Below are 14,278 nucleotides of genomic sequence, written 5' to 3' on the forward strand. Positions count from 1 at the left end.
AATGATTAAAATTGGCCGGCGACAGATCTTTGAATATTATCGTTATATCGTTCGTGCATGATGACACATTCTAGCTGTCTCCTGCAAATGTGACAGCGACAGACAAACAAACGCATCCTCAGCGCATTGTAGTGTCCGTGCTCGCAGCTAACGTCCCTCCACAGTGCGTAGCCACTTCTACATTAGCAATGCTAGCCTCCACGGCAGCAAATAAACACTTATTTTATAAGTGTCATCCCTGGAGGACAAGTAATAGCTAAACATGCTGTACCACACACCATGAGAGGATATGCTAACTGTTCACTGCTCGCTGTACATATCCTACAAAGTGAGACCTACACTGTTACGATGTCCATTTCCCAGATTATATAATTGTTGATGACTGAAGTACTGATATCAACCAAGACGGAGTTACTACGGCAGGGAAGGAAGCTGAAAGGAACTGGGGTTTACATCAATGAACATCTTACAAAGAAGAACGCCGACATTGCAAGACAAGCACGCATCCTCAGAAAAGAAAACAAGATACAAGCAACATGGACACGAAACTGTAAAATCATGATTCGGCTAAATGGACCATATGAAGAAGCCAAAGTTGTCACGATTCGAGAGCTCCGTGACTTGGATCAATATAGATGAGACCTGCTAGGCGTATGACTGACATGGCTCATCCTTGGCTGGAGATGGGGACGGTTTCGCGACGAGAAGGTGAGACAACTGAGAATCAAGCGTCTTCAAGAGCTGAATACATGGACTATAAATTACATGACTTTGAATATGATGTTGACCCAGATAACCATCTGTTCAACTCAATCAATGCTACTTGTGACTACTACACCGAGGAACAATTTAATGACAATGTTAGCTTAGATAATAAATTGTCTTTAATACATTTCAACTGCAGAAGCTTATATGCAAATTTCTCAAAGATTGACGAATACTTGAAGACTTTAAACAGCAAAATCAAAATAATAGCACTTTCTGAAACATGGATCGATAAAGACAGAGGTATTGACTTCTCCATTGACGGGTATAAGTTGTATCACAGTAGTAGAAAAAACAAGAAGGGAGGAGGTGTGGCCCTGTTTGTTGACTGCGACTTGAAATGTAAACCTGTCGAATGTATGACAACGGTAATCGATGATTTATTTGAATGTGTAACTGTGGAGGTAGACATAGAAAAGAAGAGAAATGTTATTGTTACGTGTTTATATAGGACACCTGGGTTTAAGGTAGAAGCATTTCATGATAGTCTGGAAGAATTACTGTGTAAGGTAAAGGAAAAGAAAACATTCGTCATGTGTGGCGACTATAACATAGACCTGCTAAGCTCACCCAGAAATAAATCAGGAAGAGACTTCTTGGATGTGGTATATAGTAGAGGGCTTTATCCATTGATCACCAAACCCAGTAGAATATCGACAAATTGTGCAACATTAATTGATCACATCTTTATAAATGACATAGAAAATAACATAAAAAGTGGATTAATAATTAATGATACAAGTGACCACTTACCTGTGTTTCTTACTTATGACTGTCAAATGTATAGAAAGAGGGAGGAGAAAACCCATAGGTATACAAGGAAAAGGACTGAAGAGGCAATAAATAAATTTAGGAAGGACTTATTTGAAGCAGACTGGAATGAGGTGTATGTGGGAGAGGCAAATGCTGCATATGAGGCTTTTCTTAATATTTATTTATCATTGTATGAAATACATTGTCCGAATGTATGGAAACAAAGAGACAGCTACAATATAAAGCCTTGGATTATTAAGGGACTACAGAATGCTTGTAAAAAGAAAAACAAACTTTATAGAGACTTTATAAAAGTAAGAACAAATGATGCTGAAACGAAATATAAGGTTTACAAAAACAAATTGATAACAATAATGAGACAAGCTAAAAAAGACTATTACAATAACTTACTAGAAAACAACAAAAACAATATTAAAGGAACCTGGAATATTCTGAACAAGGTAATAGGTAAAACATCGGGGCCTACAAACCCACCAAGCTATTTTATAAATGAGGATAATAAGATGATAACAAATATGAAAGAAGTAGCAAATGGATTCAATTCTTTTTTTGTGAATATTGGACCCAAATTGGCAGAGAGTATTGAAGAACATAAAGATATACAGAATGGATGGAGAGGGGGAAGCAAAGTGCTACAGTCCATGCTTTTAGGAGATGTTAGTGAAAATGAAATTCTATCGGTTGTAACAAAACTGAAAAATAAGGCATCAACAGACAGTGATGGTATTGACATGATAATTGTAAAAAAGACTATTGACTGTATCATCAAACCTCTATGTTATGTTTTTAATCTCTCTTTTCAAACAGGGACTTTTCCAAATAGAATGAAGGTAGCAAAAGTAATTCCACTCTATAAAACGGGAGATAAACATATATTTACTAATTACAGACCAGTGTCACTGCTGTCACAATTTTCTAAAATAATTGAAAAAGTATTTGTAGAAAAATTAGACAGTTTTATTGAGAAGAACATGCTGTTGAGTGAGAGCCAGTATGGATTCCGAACTAATAGATCCACTGCTTCAGCTGTAATGAATATAATCGAGGATATAGCAACAGAAACTGATAATAGGAAATACACTATCGGTGTGTTTATTGATCTTAAAAAAGCATTTGACACAATAGATCATTCTATATTATTGTCTAAGTTGCATTCACTTGGTGTGAGAGGAGTAGTTTTAGAATGGCTAAGAAGTTATTTAGATAATAGACAAGAGTTTGTGGATTTTTTGGGTAATACATCTGAACAAATGAGGATTGAATGTGGAATTCCACAAGGTTCAGTTTTGGGACCTAAATTGTTTATTTTGTATATTAACGATATATGTGAGGTATCAAAGTCATTGAAATGTGTTTTATTTGCGGACGACACCAACTTTTATAGTTCGGGACATGACTTAAAAGCGTTATCAATACTTATTGAACAGGAAATGATTAAACTTAAGAGATAGTTTGATGTCAACAAATTATCATTAAATGTAAAAAAAACAAAGTTTATGATTTTTGGTAAGAGGAAAAGAGAGGACACCATCAAACTGTCGATAGATGGAATTGATATTGAAAGGGTTTCTGAACTTAGATTTTTAGGAGTGATACTGGATGATGGTCTGACATGGAAATCTCATGTTGCACATGTACGAAAAAAGATGTCTAAGAGTATTTTTATATTAAACAAGGTAAAATATATGTTAGATTATAGGGCAATGCGCATATTGTATTGTGCACTTATATTGCCATATATCAGCTACTGTGTGGAAGTGTGGGGGAACACATATAAGAGTAACATAAAGGCATTGTATCAATTACAGAAAAGAGCTATAAGGATTATTCATAAAGTAGATTACTTAGAACACACTAACATTTTATTTATTAACTCTGGACTATTGAAACTACAGGAGCTAGTAAAGCTACAGACATTGTGTGTCATGTTTAAGGCTAGAAGTAAAACATTACCAGCAAATTTACAAAAAATGTTTGTCATCACTTCTGAGAATACAGAGCATAGAAGAAAAGGTCATTTCAAACAACAATATTCAAGGACAACTTTAAAGCAAATGTGTACATCAGTGGTGGGGGTAAAATTGTGGAATTCTCTTTACAACGAGATAAAAAACTGTAAAAATATATTCCAATTGAAAAAAATATATAAAGATAGAACGATAAGATCATATGGACAGCCATAAGTGTTTACATTTTGTTTTTTATTATTTTACTTATTTTTTGTCTGGTTTGGTATTTGCTCTGTATCATTCCGTGAGGTGTATATTATATTATTACTATTATTTTCTTGGTTTGGTTTATACTTTATGAAGTTTTGCAATTGTTGTGTTTTTCTTGTGTTTTTTGTTTTTGATTGTTTCATCACATTTGGATATATGTGTCGGCTTAAATGATATTCATGAAGTAAGATAATGTATTATGTCAAAGGGGGCAGGAAATTATAAGATTTTCTTCATCCTGCTCCTTCTCAGGAATTGTGTGAATTTAAATTGTATAATTGTGATATAATTATTTATCGTTCTAAATGCACATCAATGAATGAGATAAATAAAAATGAAAAAAAAGAAAATGAAAAAATATGGTCGATACTACAGTGGTTGGATACATTTTTTCTATATTCATCCATCTATTTTCTACCGCTTGTCTTTTACGGGGTCGCTGGAACCTATCTCAGCTGCATTTGGGCTGAAGGCGGTGTACACCCTGGACAAGTCGCCACCTCATCGCAGGGCCAACACAGATAGACAGACAACATTCACACACTACGGCCAATTTTTAGTGCTGCCAATCAACCTATCCCCAGGTGCATGTCTTTGGAAGTGGGAGGAAGCCGGCGTACCCGGAGGGAACCCACACAGTCACGGGGAGAACATGCAAACTCCACACAGAAAGATCCCGAGCCCGGGATTGAATTTGAGACTACTCAGGACCTTCGTATTGTGAGGCAGACGCACTGACCCCTGTGTCACCGTGCTGTAATCAAAAAATATTTGTCGCTTTTGTTACTGTTTAAAAAAATCAAGAAATAAGTCCCTGGACACTGCAGTTGTTTAAAGGCCTACTGAAACCCACTACTACCCACCACGCAGTCTTATAGTTTATATATCAATGATGAAATATTAACATTGCAACACATGCCAATACGGCCGGTTTACTTTATTGAACTGCAATTTTAAATTTCCAGGGAGTTTTTTCTTGAAAACGTCGCGGAATGATGATGTGTACGCGTGACGTCACGGGCTGTTATGAAAGATGAGCGCTGCGCACACACACAGCTAAAAGTCATCAGCTTTCGGCAGATTTTGGCATAATAATACAGTATTTTGGAGATCTGTGTTGCTGAATCTTTTGCAATTTGTTCAATCAATATTGGAGAAGTCGAAGTAGAAAGATGGAGTTGGGAAGCTTTAGCCTTTAGCCACACAAACACACGGTGATTCCTTGTTTAAAATTCCTGGAGGTGAACTTTACTATGGATCAGAGCGCGGTCAAGCTATCATGGATCCCGACCGAATGTCAACCAGCAGGTTTCGGTGAGAAAATTGTGGTTAAAAAGTCGCTTCTTACCGGCGATCAGCTGAGCTTGCGCTGTCCATAAAGCTGCCGTCGACTTCGCTGAGACATTGGCGTCAACACACCCGTGGACAAACCCCTCCGACTATCAGGTACTATTAAACTCACTAAAACAATAGCAACACAATAGAAAGATAAGAGATTTCGCAGAATTATCCTAGTAAATGTGTCTAAAAACATCTGAATCCGTCTCAATGCAATTGCATTTTTTTTAACTCGTTTCTTTTCTTTTCTAGTCCGTCGCTATCAATATCCTCAAACACGTATCTTTCATCCTCGCTCAAATTAAATGGGGAAATTGTCCTTTTATCGGTCCGAATAGCGTTTTTTGTTGGAGGCTCCCATTAAAAACAATGTGAAGATGTGCTGAGCCACCAACATGTGACGTCATCGTCTGCGACTTCCGGTAAAGGCAGGGCTTTTCTGTTAGCACCAAAAGTTGCGAACTGAATAGTGGATGTTCTTTATTAATCCTTTCAGCAAAAATATGGCAATATCGCGAAATGATCAAGTATGACACATAGAATGGACCTACTATCCCCGTTTAAATAAGAAAATCTCATTTCAGTAGGCCTTTAAGGGCAAAAACCGAATTATTTAAATCAATAAACGGAAAAAATTCAACTGATATTGTAACACCGCTATCCTGTGTTTTTGTCTTTTTATAATTGTGATCTAAAATGTCAGTAATAATGCCCCTGTAACTACTTGAGGACTCCCAAGTTTGTAGTATACCCCAAAACTAATGTAAAGTGTTGAAACAACAGAAGCATCAGTGCTTAATACATTTGAACAGAAGTGGAGATAGGGCCATGTTACAACAGAAAATAACCAGATATTATATGGAGGTAAATCAGGGCCAAAATTCATCCATCCATCCATCCATTCATTTTCTTCCAATTATCAGAGATCGGGTCACGGGGGCAGCAGCCTAAGCAGGGAAGCCCAGACTTCCCTCTCCCCAGCCACTTAGTCTAGCTCCTCCCGGGGGATCCCGAGGCATTCCCAGGCCAGCCAGGAGACATAGTCTTACAAACGTGTCCTGGGTCTGGAAGCTCTGGGTTATGACAGACAGGACAAATCACGGGTACAAGCGGCCGAGATGAGTTTCCTTCGCCGGGTGGCGGGGCTCTCCCTTAGAGATAGGGTGAGAAGCTCTGCCATCCGGGAGGAGCTCAAAGTAAAGCCGCTGCTCCTCCACATCGAGAGGAGCCAGGTGAGGTGTTTCGGGCATCTGGTCAGGATGCTACCCGAACGCCTCCCTTGGGAGATGTTTAGGGCACGTCCAACCGGCAAAAAAATTCAATGTGAATCAAAAATATTTTCAACTTGAAAAAAAAAAAAAAAAAAAAAGAGGCTTTAATTTCTTTTTATTTTGAATACACTGATGTATTTTTCAACATTCAACATCAAAACCTGAACCTTCAGTTTCAAAGTACAGGTACAAGACTTTTGGCCCTGATTTACCTCCATACTATTAACAGTAAATTAGCAAGTCTATTAATAATAGTTTTGAGAAAATAATACAACGCGATAAGTTACCACACACATATCATGCCCTAATACCCTACTGTGCAATGCTACCCTTCGAGTGCAATACGTCCGACACTGATTGTTATGTATTACTTCGGTACTATCGTCTTGTTCTGTATTTTGTACAGTATTTTGTATTTCTATAGTGTTTCGTATATTGTACAGGATTGCTTATTATTTTTATTGGATAGTAGTCTGTTTATTTCAACTGTTTTTTCTCTTGTGTTATTTATTTCACCCCATATTTGTTCCCACTACCCCACCTTAAGTTGGAGTCTTTAATCTCATTATATGCAAGTATAATGACAATAAAGTCCATTCTATTCTACTACCTGTACGTCAACAGCCCGGTTTGAAATGGGTATAATGGGTACTAAATAAAATATTTTTATATACACTGTTATTACAGGAGGCAGCTATGTATATATTGTTGTTATTTTAAATTTCGCCCAACTCTACAGCTTTTAGGAAGTTGAAAAGGTGTAGATGGAACTGATTTATGTTTTGTACGTGGAGTGTTAATTTGTGATTTGGCGGAAGCTACTGGTCAAAATAATTAATTCAGGGCATGACACAAAGTTGAATGATACGGACACGTTTGCTGCCGAATACTTTGTATTACATGTCTGTCTTGGAAACTTTGTATATGAAATATGTAACTATAATCATGTGATATTTGTTCACATTGACAAATGGCTTTCGACTGTTCGATTTGAAGACACCTATTACATATGTCTAGCTTGTATGCTATTGTGTGCTTAGCTGTTGTGTGGCTGCTAGTGCAGAGTAGACCATATCGGATTAGTACACCCCCAATAATAATTTCTGTATTTACTAACAACGATATTGTTCTAGCTTACCCATTTGGGCTGCTCCAACAAGATCTCAATGCAGACTTGAGCTTCCTCGTTCTTGTTGACCAGACCCATCAACTCCTCGGCATCGTCAGCGTCCACCAGCACGACTGGGCGTGGAAGGGAGTCCGCTTCTCTCAGCTGTGTGTGACACAAAGAAATATGGCAAAACTGAGACTCGTCTTTGTCCTTGAAAGAGTCTGCTGTCTTCGTAATCACCTCAGCAGCTGCATTTGCATCATCGCTGACATCGAAAATGACAGCCTGAGCGCCCTTGTCCAGTGCCATCTGAGCCTGGAGGAGAAATAACAAGATAGACAACACTTAATCAACTGAATATCCACAGGTGTGCCCACTTCTGCAAAGGCTGGACTGACAGCGCGAAAACATCACTAGGTGGCAGTCTTGCTAAGGGAAAACTAGTTCAGCTCTTCTCTGAAAACATCATAATGAGAAACTACAGTTCCACTTCCTGTGCTTAACCATTCCAGTCAAAGAGAGAGGAAAAGTCAATGCATAGCAAACGATTCCTTACAAAAGGGTGAAAGGAATAAAAGAGGGTCAAATGGATAGTGGAGGAAGTAAGCCTATGATGAGCTACCATGCAAGATATGTCAGAACAGGAGTATCCAAAACTTATTTTCACCACAGGCTACATACTGAAAAACCAAAGAATACAAATTTTCCTTTGGTAATAAAAATATTCTAATATAGAAAGAGCTAAATTGTGGGAAAACATTTTGTAAAAGAAAATGTAAAATTTAGAACTTAACACTCAAATTTTGATTTTGAAAAATCTGAACTAAATTGGATACAAAAATCTAACCCTGAAAAAACAAAGATCCGTCTAAATGACATTTAAATCTGAAAAAAGAAATATAGGAAATGGAAGAACAAAAATTATTTGTTCCAAAAAAATACCAGCATGAATCCCCATTATATTAAAATGTGTGCTCTTATTTTCATTTTTGAATATATATATGTATATATATATATATGTATATATATATATATATGTATGTATATATATATATGTATGTATATATATATATATATATATATATATATATATATATATATATATATATATATATATATATATATATATATGTATGTATCTATATATATATATATATATATATATATATATAATGCTTTTAACTGTAAAACCAGTGATTTTAGTTGCTTGCATGATTTACAGCAGTTATTCTCTAATGGTATGCCAAATAATCACTGAACTAAATATCCAAACACACTGTTACTGTTTAAACTCATTGTAATGTTACAGTGGCAAAACTATGAAATATAATTGTTAAATAAATAAAACCTCTGCCTTTTTTTTAATACATAGTCAGGACTACTACACTACTTTATTTTAATGACAGTCAGTGTAGTGGTACTTGGAGAGAAAAGTGTTTTCTGAAGTGGGTTGAGAACCACTGCACAGGTGTAAAACTCAAAATCCGGGGGACAGATCTGGACCAACACATAATTTTATAAGGCCCGCAACAGCCGGGAAATAATATAGTTTGTGAAGCAATTTTTAATTTTAATTATTTACCTCAATTCTGACAAAAAAAAAATACAAGTACTGAATGAACAGCAATTACATTTCTGCTTGACTCTTACATTCAAAGCAAGTTATCCCCCATATTATACACTGTGAAAATGGCAATACATCTTACAGTAAAAAACTGCCAGCTCAGTTGCCAGAATTTTGCCAAAACAAAAAAAAGCATATATATATATATATATATATATATATATATATATATATATATATATTTTTTTTTTAAATTATTATAAAATATGGATGCATTGATTGATTATTTTTGTCTATACATGAACAATGTTATGGTAGGTTTATTTGAACGGACATAATATTAACAAACACATGAAACAAAGGTTGTGTATTTGATCTCCAAGCAAACTTTTGTTGTTTGCTATATAACTGGTTGTGCACGTATCATGAGTACATTGTACGAAATGGTAGCTCTGGGCGAGATGGCCAAAAAATAAAATACATTTTTTTGCCCAAAAAATGGATTTGATACTTTTACCCTGCTTCTTAAAGAAACCAATAATTACGAATAACAGATAATTCAAAACAAGTTTTGCTTTAATTGGCTAAAAACTAGTAGCTTGAAATAAGACCAAAAAAGGCCACAGTTTACAAGATACATGACATAAACATTCACTGCATCTCACTCTTAGCAAAATTACAACAAATACAAAATGCACTGTGTATGGACTAATTGTCAATAACTAAATTAAGAGCTTGCTCTGCAGAGCAAAACATCCGCCTTGATATACTTCCGTAAACAGAAATGTAACATTACACTTTAAATTCTAAGAAATAATCTCCAGTATTACGATCCATAAAAAGCTAACGTAAATGTTCTGTTTTGAATCAAACAAAAATGGAGCATTGCACATTGTATACAAATAAATAACAAACTCCAACATTGAGAGTGCGCTATAGTTTTAGTATGTGGGCAGCTTTATCGACGTGCAGAGTGACCGCTTTAGTTATAGCTGTCATTTGTGATCCTTTCCTATTATCTTAAAGGGGAACTGCACTTTTTGGGGGGAATTTTGACCATTATTCATCATACCCATGTAACACAAAAACAAATATGTAATAATTTTTCCATGAAATCTAATTTGTAATACATGCCAAGTAAGAGGTGGCTAACAATGAAGCTTCATTGTTAGCCACCTCTTACTAATGGTAGTCACCCAAATATTCACCAAGTAATAGCCATGTTGTTATTATAAGCACAAACATTAAGGAACTACTTTTAGCGCTGCCGTGATCACAGAGAGGTAACTATCTTATGCAGCTTTTTCCATACTAGGCTGGTGAGCTGCTGCATCGCCTTTGAAGTGGTAAAAATTAATTCAAGATTGTAAATCATGCCTCTCACCTGGATAGTAGAATGTTAAGGCCTTAAACCGAGAAGTTGGTCAACTTTGAGATTTATTTATTTTTTTTTTTTTATAAATCTGCGTGGGGATTATGAATAATTATTCATTTAAATGTGATTGTATAGTAAGGGCTTGTTCGAAAACATAGCAAAACGCCACAGGTATGAGCATATAAGTTAATGGAGGATTTTGGAGGTTTTTCTATTAGCTTCACTGATAGCGGACATTTCCTAGTGTTTATTTACTAGTTAGAATGCATTAAAAAAAAACAAAATAACATACGTATTCTTGTCTTATATAGGAATTGTGAACATTCCCCCAAAAGTGCAGTTTCCCTTTAAAAGGGAACATTATCACCAGACCCATGTAAGCGTCAATATATACCTTGATGTTGCAGAAAAAAGACCATATATTTTTTTAACCGATTTCCGAACTCTAAATGGGGGAATTTTGGCGAATTGAACGCCTTTCTATTATTCGCACTCGGTAGTCAATCCGCCATTTTCTCACAGACATTACAAACACCAAGTCAAATCTGCTCTGTTATTTTCCGTTTTTTCGACTGTTTTCCGTACCTTGGAGACATCATGCCTCGTCGGTGTGTTGTCGGAGGGTGTAACAACACGATCAGGGACGGATTCAAGTTGTCTTACGTGGAGTGTGCATCGATTAGCATGCTTACGTGGGGTGTGCATCGAGTAGCACGGCATGCTAATCGATGATAACATGCTATTTAGGCTAGCTGTATGTACATTTGTAGCTATATTTGCATCCAGCATTTCCCTCCACCCACATTTAATGCCAAACAAACACTTAACAATCGACCGATTTAAGTTACTCCCGTGTCACAAGATGCGAAAGTCCCTATTGTTTGGTCTGCACATTTTACCGGCGATGCTAGGGCAGACAAGGCACAGACATGTATGAATATCCTGCAGATGCATTTCCAACGATAAAGTCAACGAAATCACAAAGGTGAGTTTTGTTGATGTTATTGACTTATGTGCTAATCAGACATATTTGGTCGTGGCATGACTGCCAGCTAATCAATGCTAACATGCTATTTAGGCTAGCTGTATGTACATTTGTAGCTATATTTGCATCCAGCGTTTCCCTCCACCCACATTTAATGCCAAACAAACACTTACCAATTGACGGATTTAAGTTGCTCCTGCACATTTTACCGGCGATGCTAAGGCAGACATGGCACAGAGATGTATGGATATCCTGCGACACTCAATCGTTGGTTAGAAGGCGATCCCCGAATAGCGTCAATAGCTATTCGCTCAATAGCTTCAGTATCTTCTTCAATTTCGTTTTCGCTATCTGCCTCCATACTCCAACCATTCGTTTCAATACATGCGTGATCTGTTGAGTCGCTTAAGCTGCTGAAATCCGAGTCTGAATCCGGGCTAATGTCGCTATATCTTGCTGTGCTATCCGCCATGTTTGTTTGTATTGGCATCACTGGATGACGTCACAGGAAAATGGACGGTGGCTTCACAGATAGCGAAAATCAGGCACTTTAAAGCCTTTTTTGGGATATTCCATGATGGGTAAAATTTTGAAAAAAACTTCGAAAAATAAAATAAGCCACTGGGAACTGATTTTTATTGGTTTTAACCCTTCTGAAATTGTGATAATGTTCCCCTTTAAGTAAATGACTCCACCACACGAGGCTGCCTTCTTGCAGGAGTTTGTTTATTGTCCGCCCTCTTGTTGCATTTCCCCTACTTGGCTGGTTGCCCCTCTTTTAGATGCTGGAATAAGTTTGTTGTAACTGCTGTCTTTTTCAAATAAACTTTGCAGTGTGCTGTCAATTGTTGCACGCCTTTTGTCACAAATCCAAACCACTAACGACACTTTTCTTTTCTTTCTTGCTCTTGTTGGCAGCAGCCATGTTGTCTCTGTGTATGTGTGATTCTCTGCTAACAAAATGACGGGGAGGGCAAATTTTGCGGAAGCTCCTGGGGATAAAAAGTATGTGGGGCAAGTGGAGAAAAACATACTTTTTAAAAAATAAAATCACCTGCAACAAAAAAAGTTGATTTATTGATAAAATCGTTAAAACGCCCAAGCCCACAAAATGGTAATTCTGCGAACATCTAACAATGAGGGTAAACATGTGAACTTCTAGTCAGCAAATCCAACAAATAAGACGTGTTCACACACACACACACACACACACACACACACACACACACACACACACACACACACACACACACACACACACACACACATACACACACACACACACACACACGCACACACACACACGCACACACACACACACGCACACACACACACACACACACACACACACACACACACACACACACACACACACACACACACACACACACACACACACACACACACACACACACGCACGCACGCACACACTTCTGGGGTAGGACTGGTGGAAGGTAAAAATGTCACTCCGTTGATGTGTTTAACAAGTTAATGAAAAACCTTGTTTGTTTAGTGCCGCCGTTGAACTCCGATAACTTTTTAACACTTCAAAAGGGGAAAGTTAATACATGACAAGCAAGAAACAGATACTTCCTTTGTGTACATGAGATGTCATAAAGGAACTCCTCCCGCACCTCTGCCTCTCAAAACACGCATAAAAAAAGAGCACAACGTGTCCATTCTTTGGCTTTGTATTTGAGGTTTTTATGCTGCCACGAAAAAAAGAATGAATAACTATTCTTTTTATTTATATTTTCACAATATAGTTTAATTGTATTTTGTCGACAGTGTTGCAAACACATCAACCTCCATATTCTTATTTTATTACAAGAAATGCAGTAGAAAGGGAAGACATAACAAGTTGTGTTTTACATAAATGCATTAAATGTAATGCTGAAATCTCCAAATTTATTTTGTTTTGTTTTTGTTGGTATCCGATTAACCTACGAACCGAAAAAAGTATAGACAGATTAATTGGATAACAAAATAATCGTTAGTGGCAGGATTAATTGGGAACTGCACTTGAGACATGACATGACGACAGAAGGATTTAAAAAAAAATTCATTGTAAATATCAAATAGACGTAAATAAAAGTCAGCTTAACAAGAAGTCCTTTATGCCGCCCATAAAATTCAATCAATAACCATCCAAATAGCGCCAACAATGCTCCATTTACATTTCGTGACTTAAGTATTAACCAAGTATTACAGATATTGTTATAAGCGCTAACGCTGATAACAATTTATAGCGGCGATGTGATACTACTGTGTGTCCCTATGTTTACATCATCGAGTGGTCAGCCGCTTCTCTACTTCCCTGCTCTTTGGAAGTTTATTATAGATCGTAAATCATGCATCTCACCTGGAAAGTAGATGGCTGAGGACATATTCCGACAAGTTGGTACACTTTGACAGCCATTTAGGAACCTGGAAATGGCTAGAACGACACGAACAGACGCTTATATTTTCTTTAAAAACGCAAAAAAATTTATACATACATTTAAATCAAATCTGTTGCTATTGAATATATTACTAACATTTATTTTCCTTACATAATATTGTTTTCCTCTCTTTTTAAATTGTTGCTGCTTATTTTGTGATGTACTTTGTTAAGAATTATTTTCCCCAAAGATTTCTCCAATCCTTTTAGTCATTCTTCTTTCATCAAAAACAACTGGCAACAAATATTTCTGTTGGTATCGTAGACTGTACTAGTGTTTAAAGACTCTTTACTTCTGTCGCTCTATGTCCACGACCAAAAGCAAGCTGCAGAGAGCATTATTTTTGCAAGAAATCATTAACTTAAAATTTAATGGCAGCAAAGCATTCCAAAAAATTGTCACAGGGGCATTTTAACCACTGTGTTACATGGCCTT

The 14,278-nt window shown here is 36.7% G+C and overlaps 1 protein-coding gene across 1 annotated transcript in view; it reads right to left on the reverse strand.

Moving 5' to 3' along the window:
- The window catches only part of LOC133551370 (E3 ubiquitin-protein ligase RNF43), a 273,983-nt gene that overhangs the window by 21,103 nt on the left and 238,602 nt on the right, over nucleotides 1–14,278 (reverse strand). The window contains exons 3-4 of the mRNA XM_061898011.1: nucleotides 7,719–7,793; nucleotides 7,506–7,640 (exon numbers count right to left, since the gene is read on the reverse strand). Coding sequence (XP_061753995.1) covers nucleotides 7,506–7,640; nucleotides 7,719–7,793 — 210 coding nt within the window. The remainder of the gene's footprint in view (nucleotides 1–7,505; nucleotides 7,641–7,718; nucleotides 7,794–14,278) is intronic.

This window comes from Nerophis ophidion, linkage group LG04 (assembly GCF_033978795.1).
Source record: "Nerophis ophidion isolate RoL-2023_Sa linkage group LG04, RoL_Noph_v1.0, whole genome shotgun sequence".
NCBI lineage: Eukaryota > Metazoa > Chordata > Actinopteri > Syngnathiformes > Syngnathidae > Nerophis > Nerophis ophidion.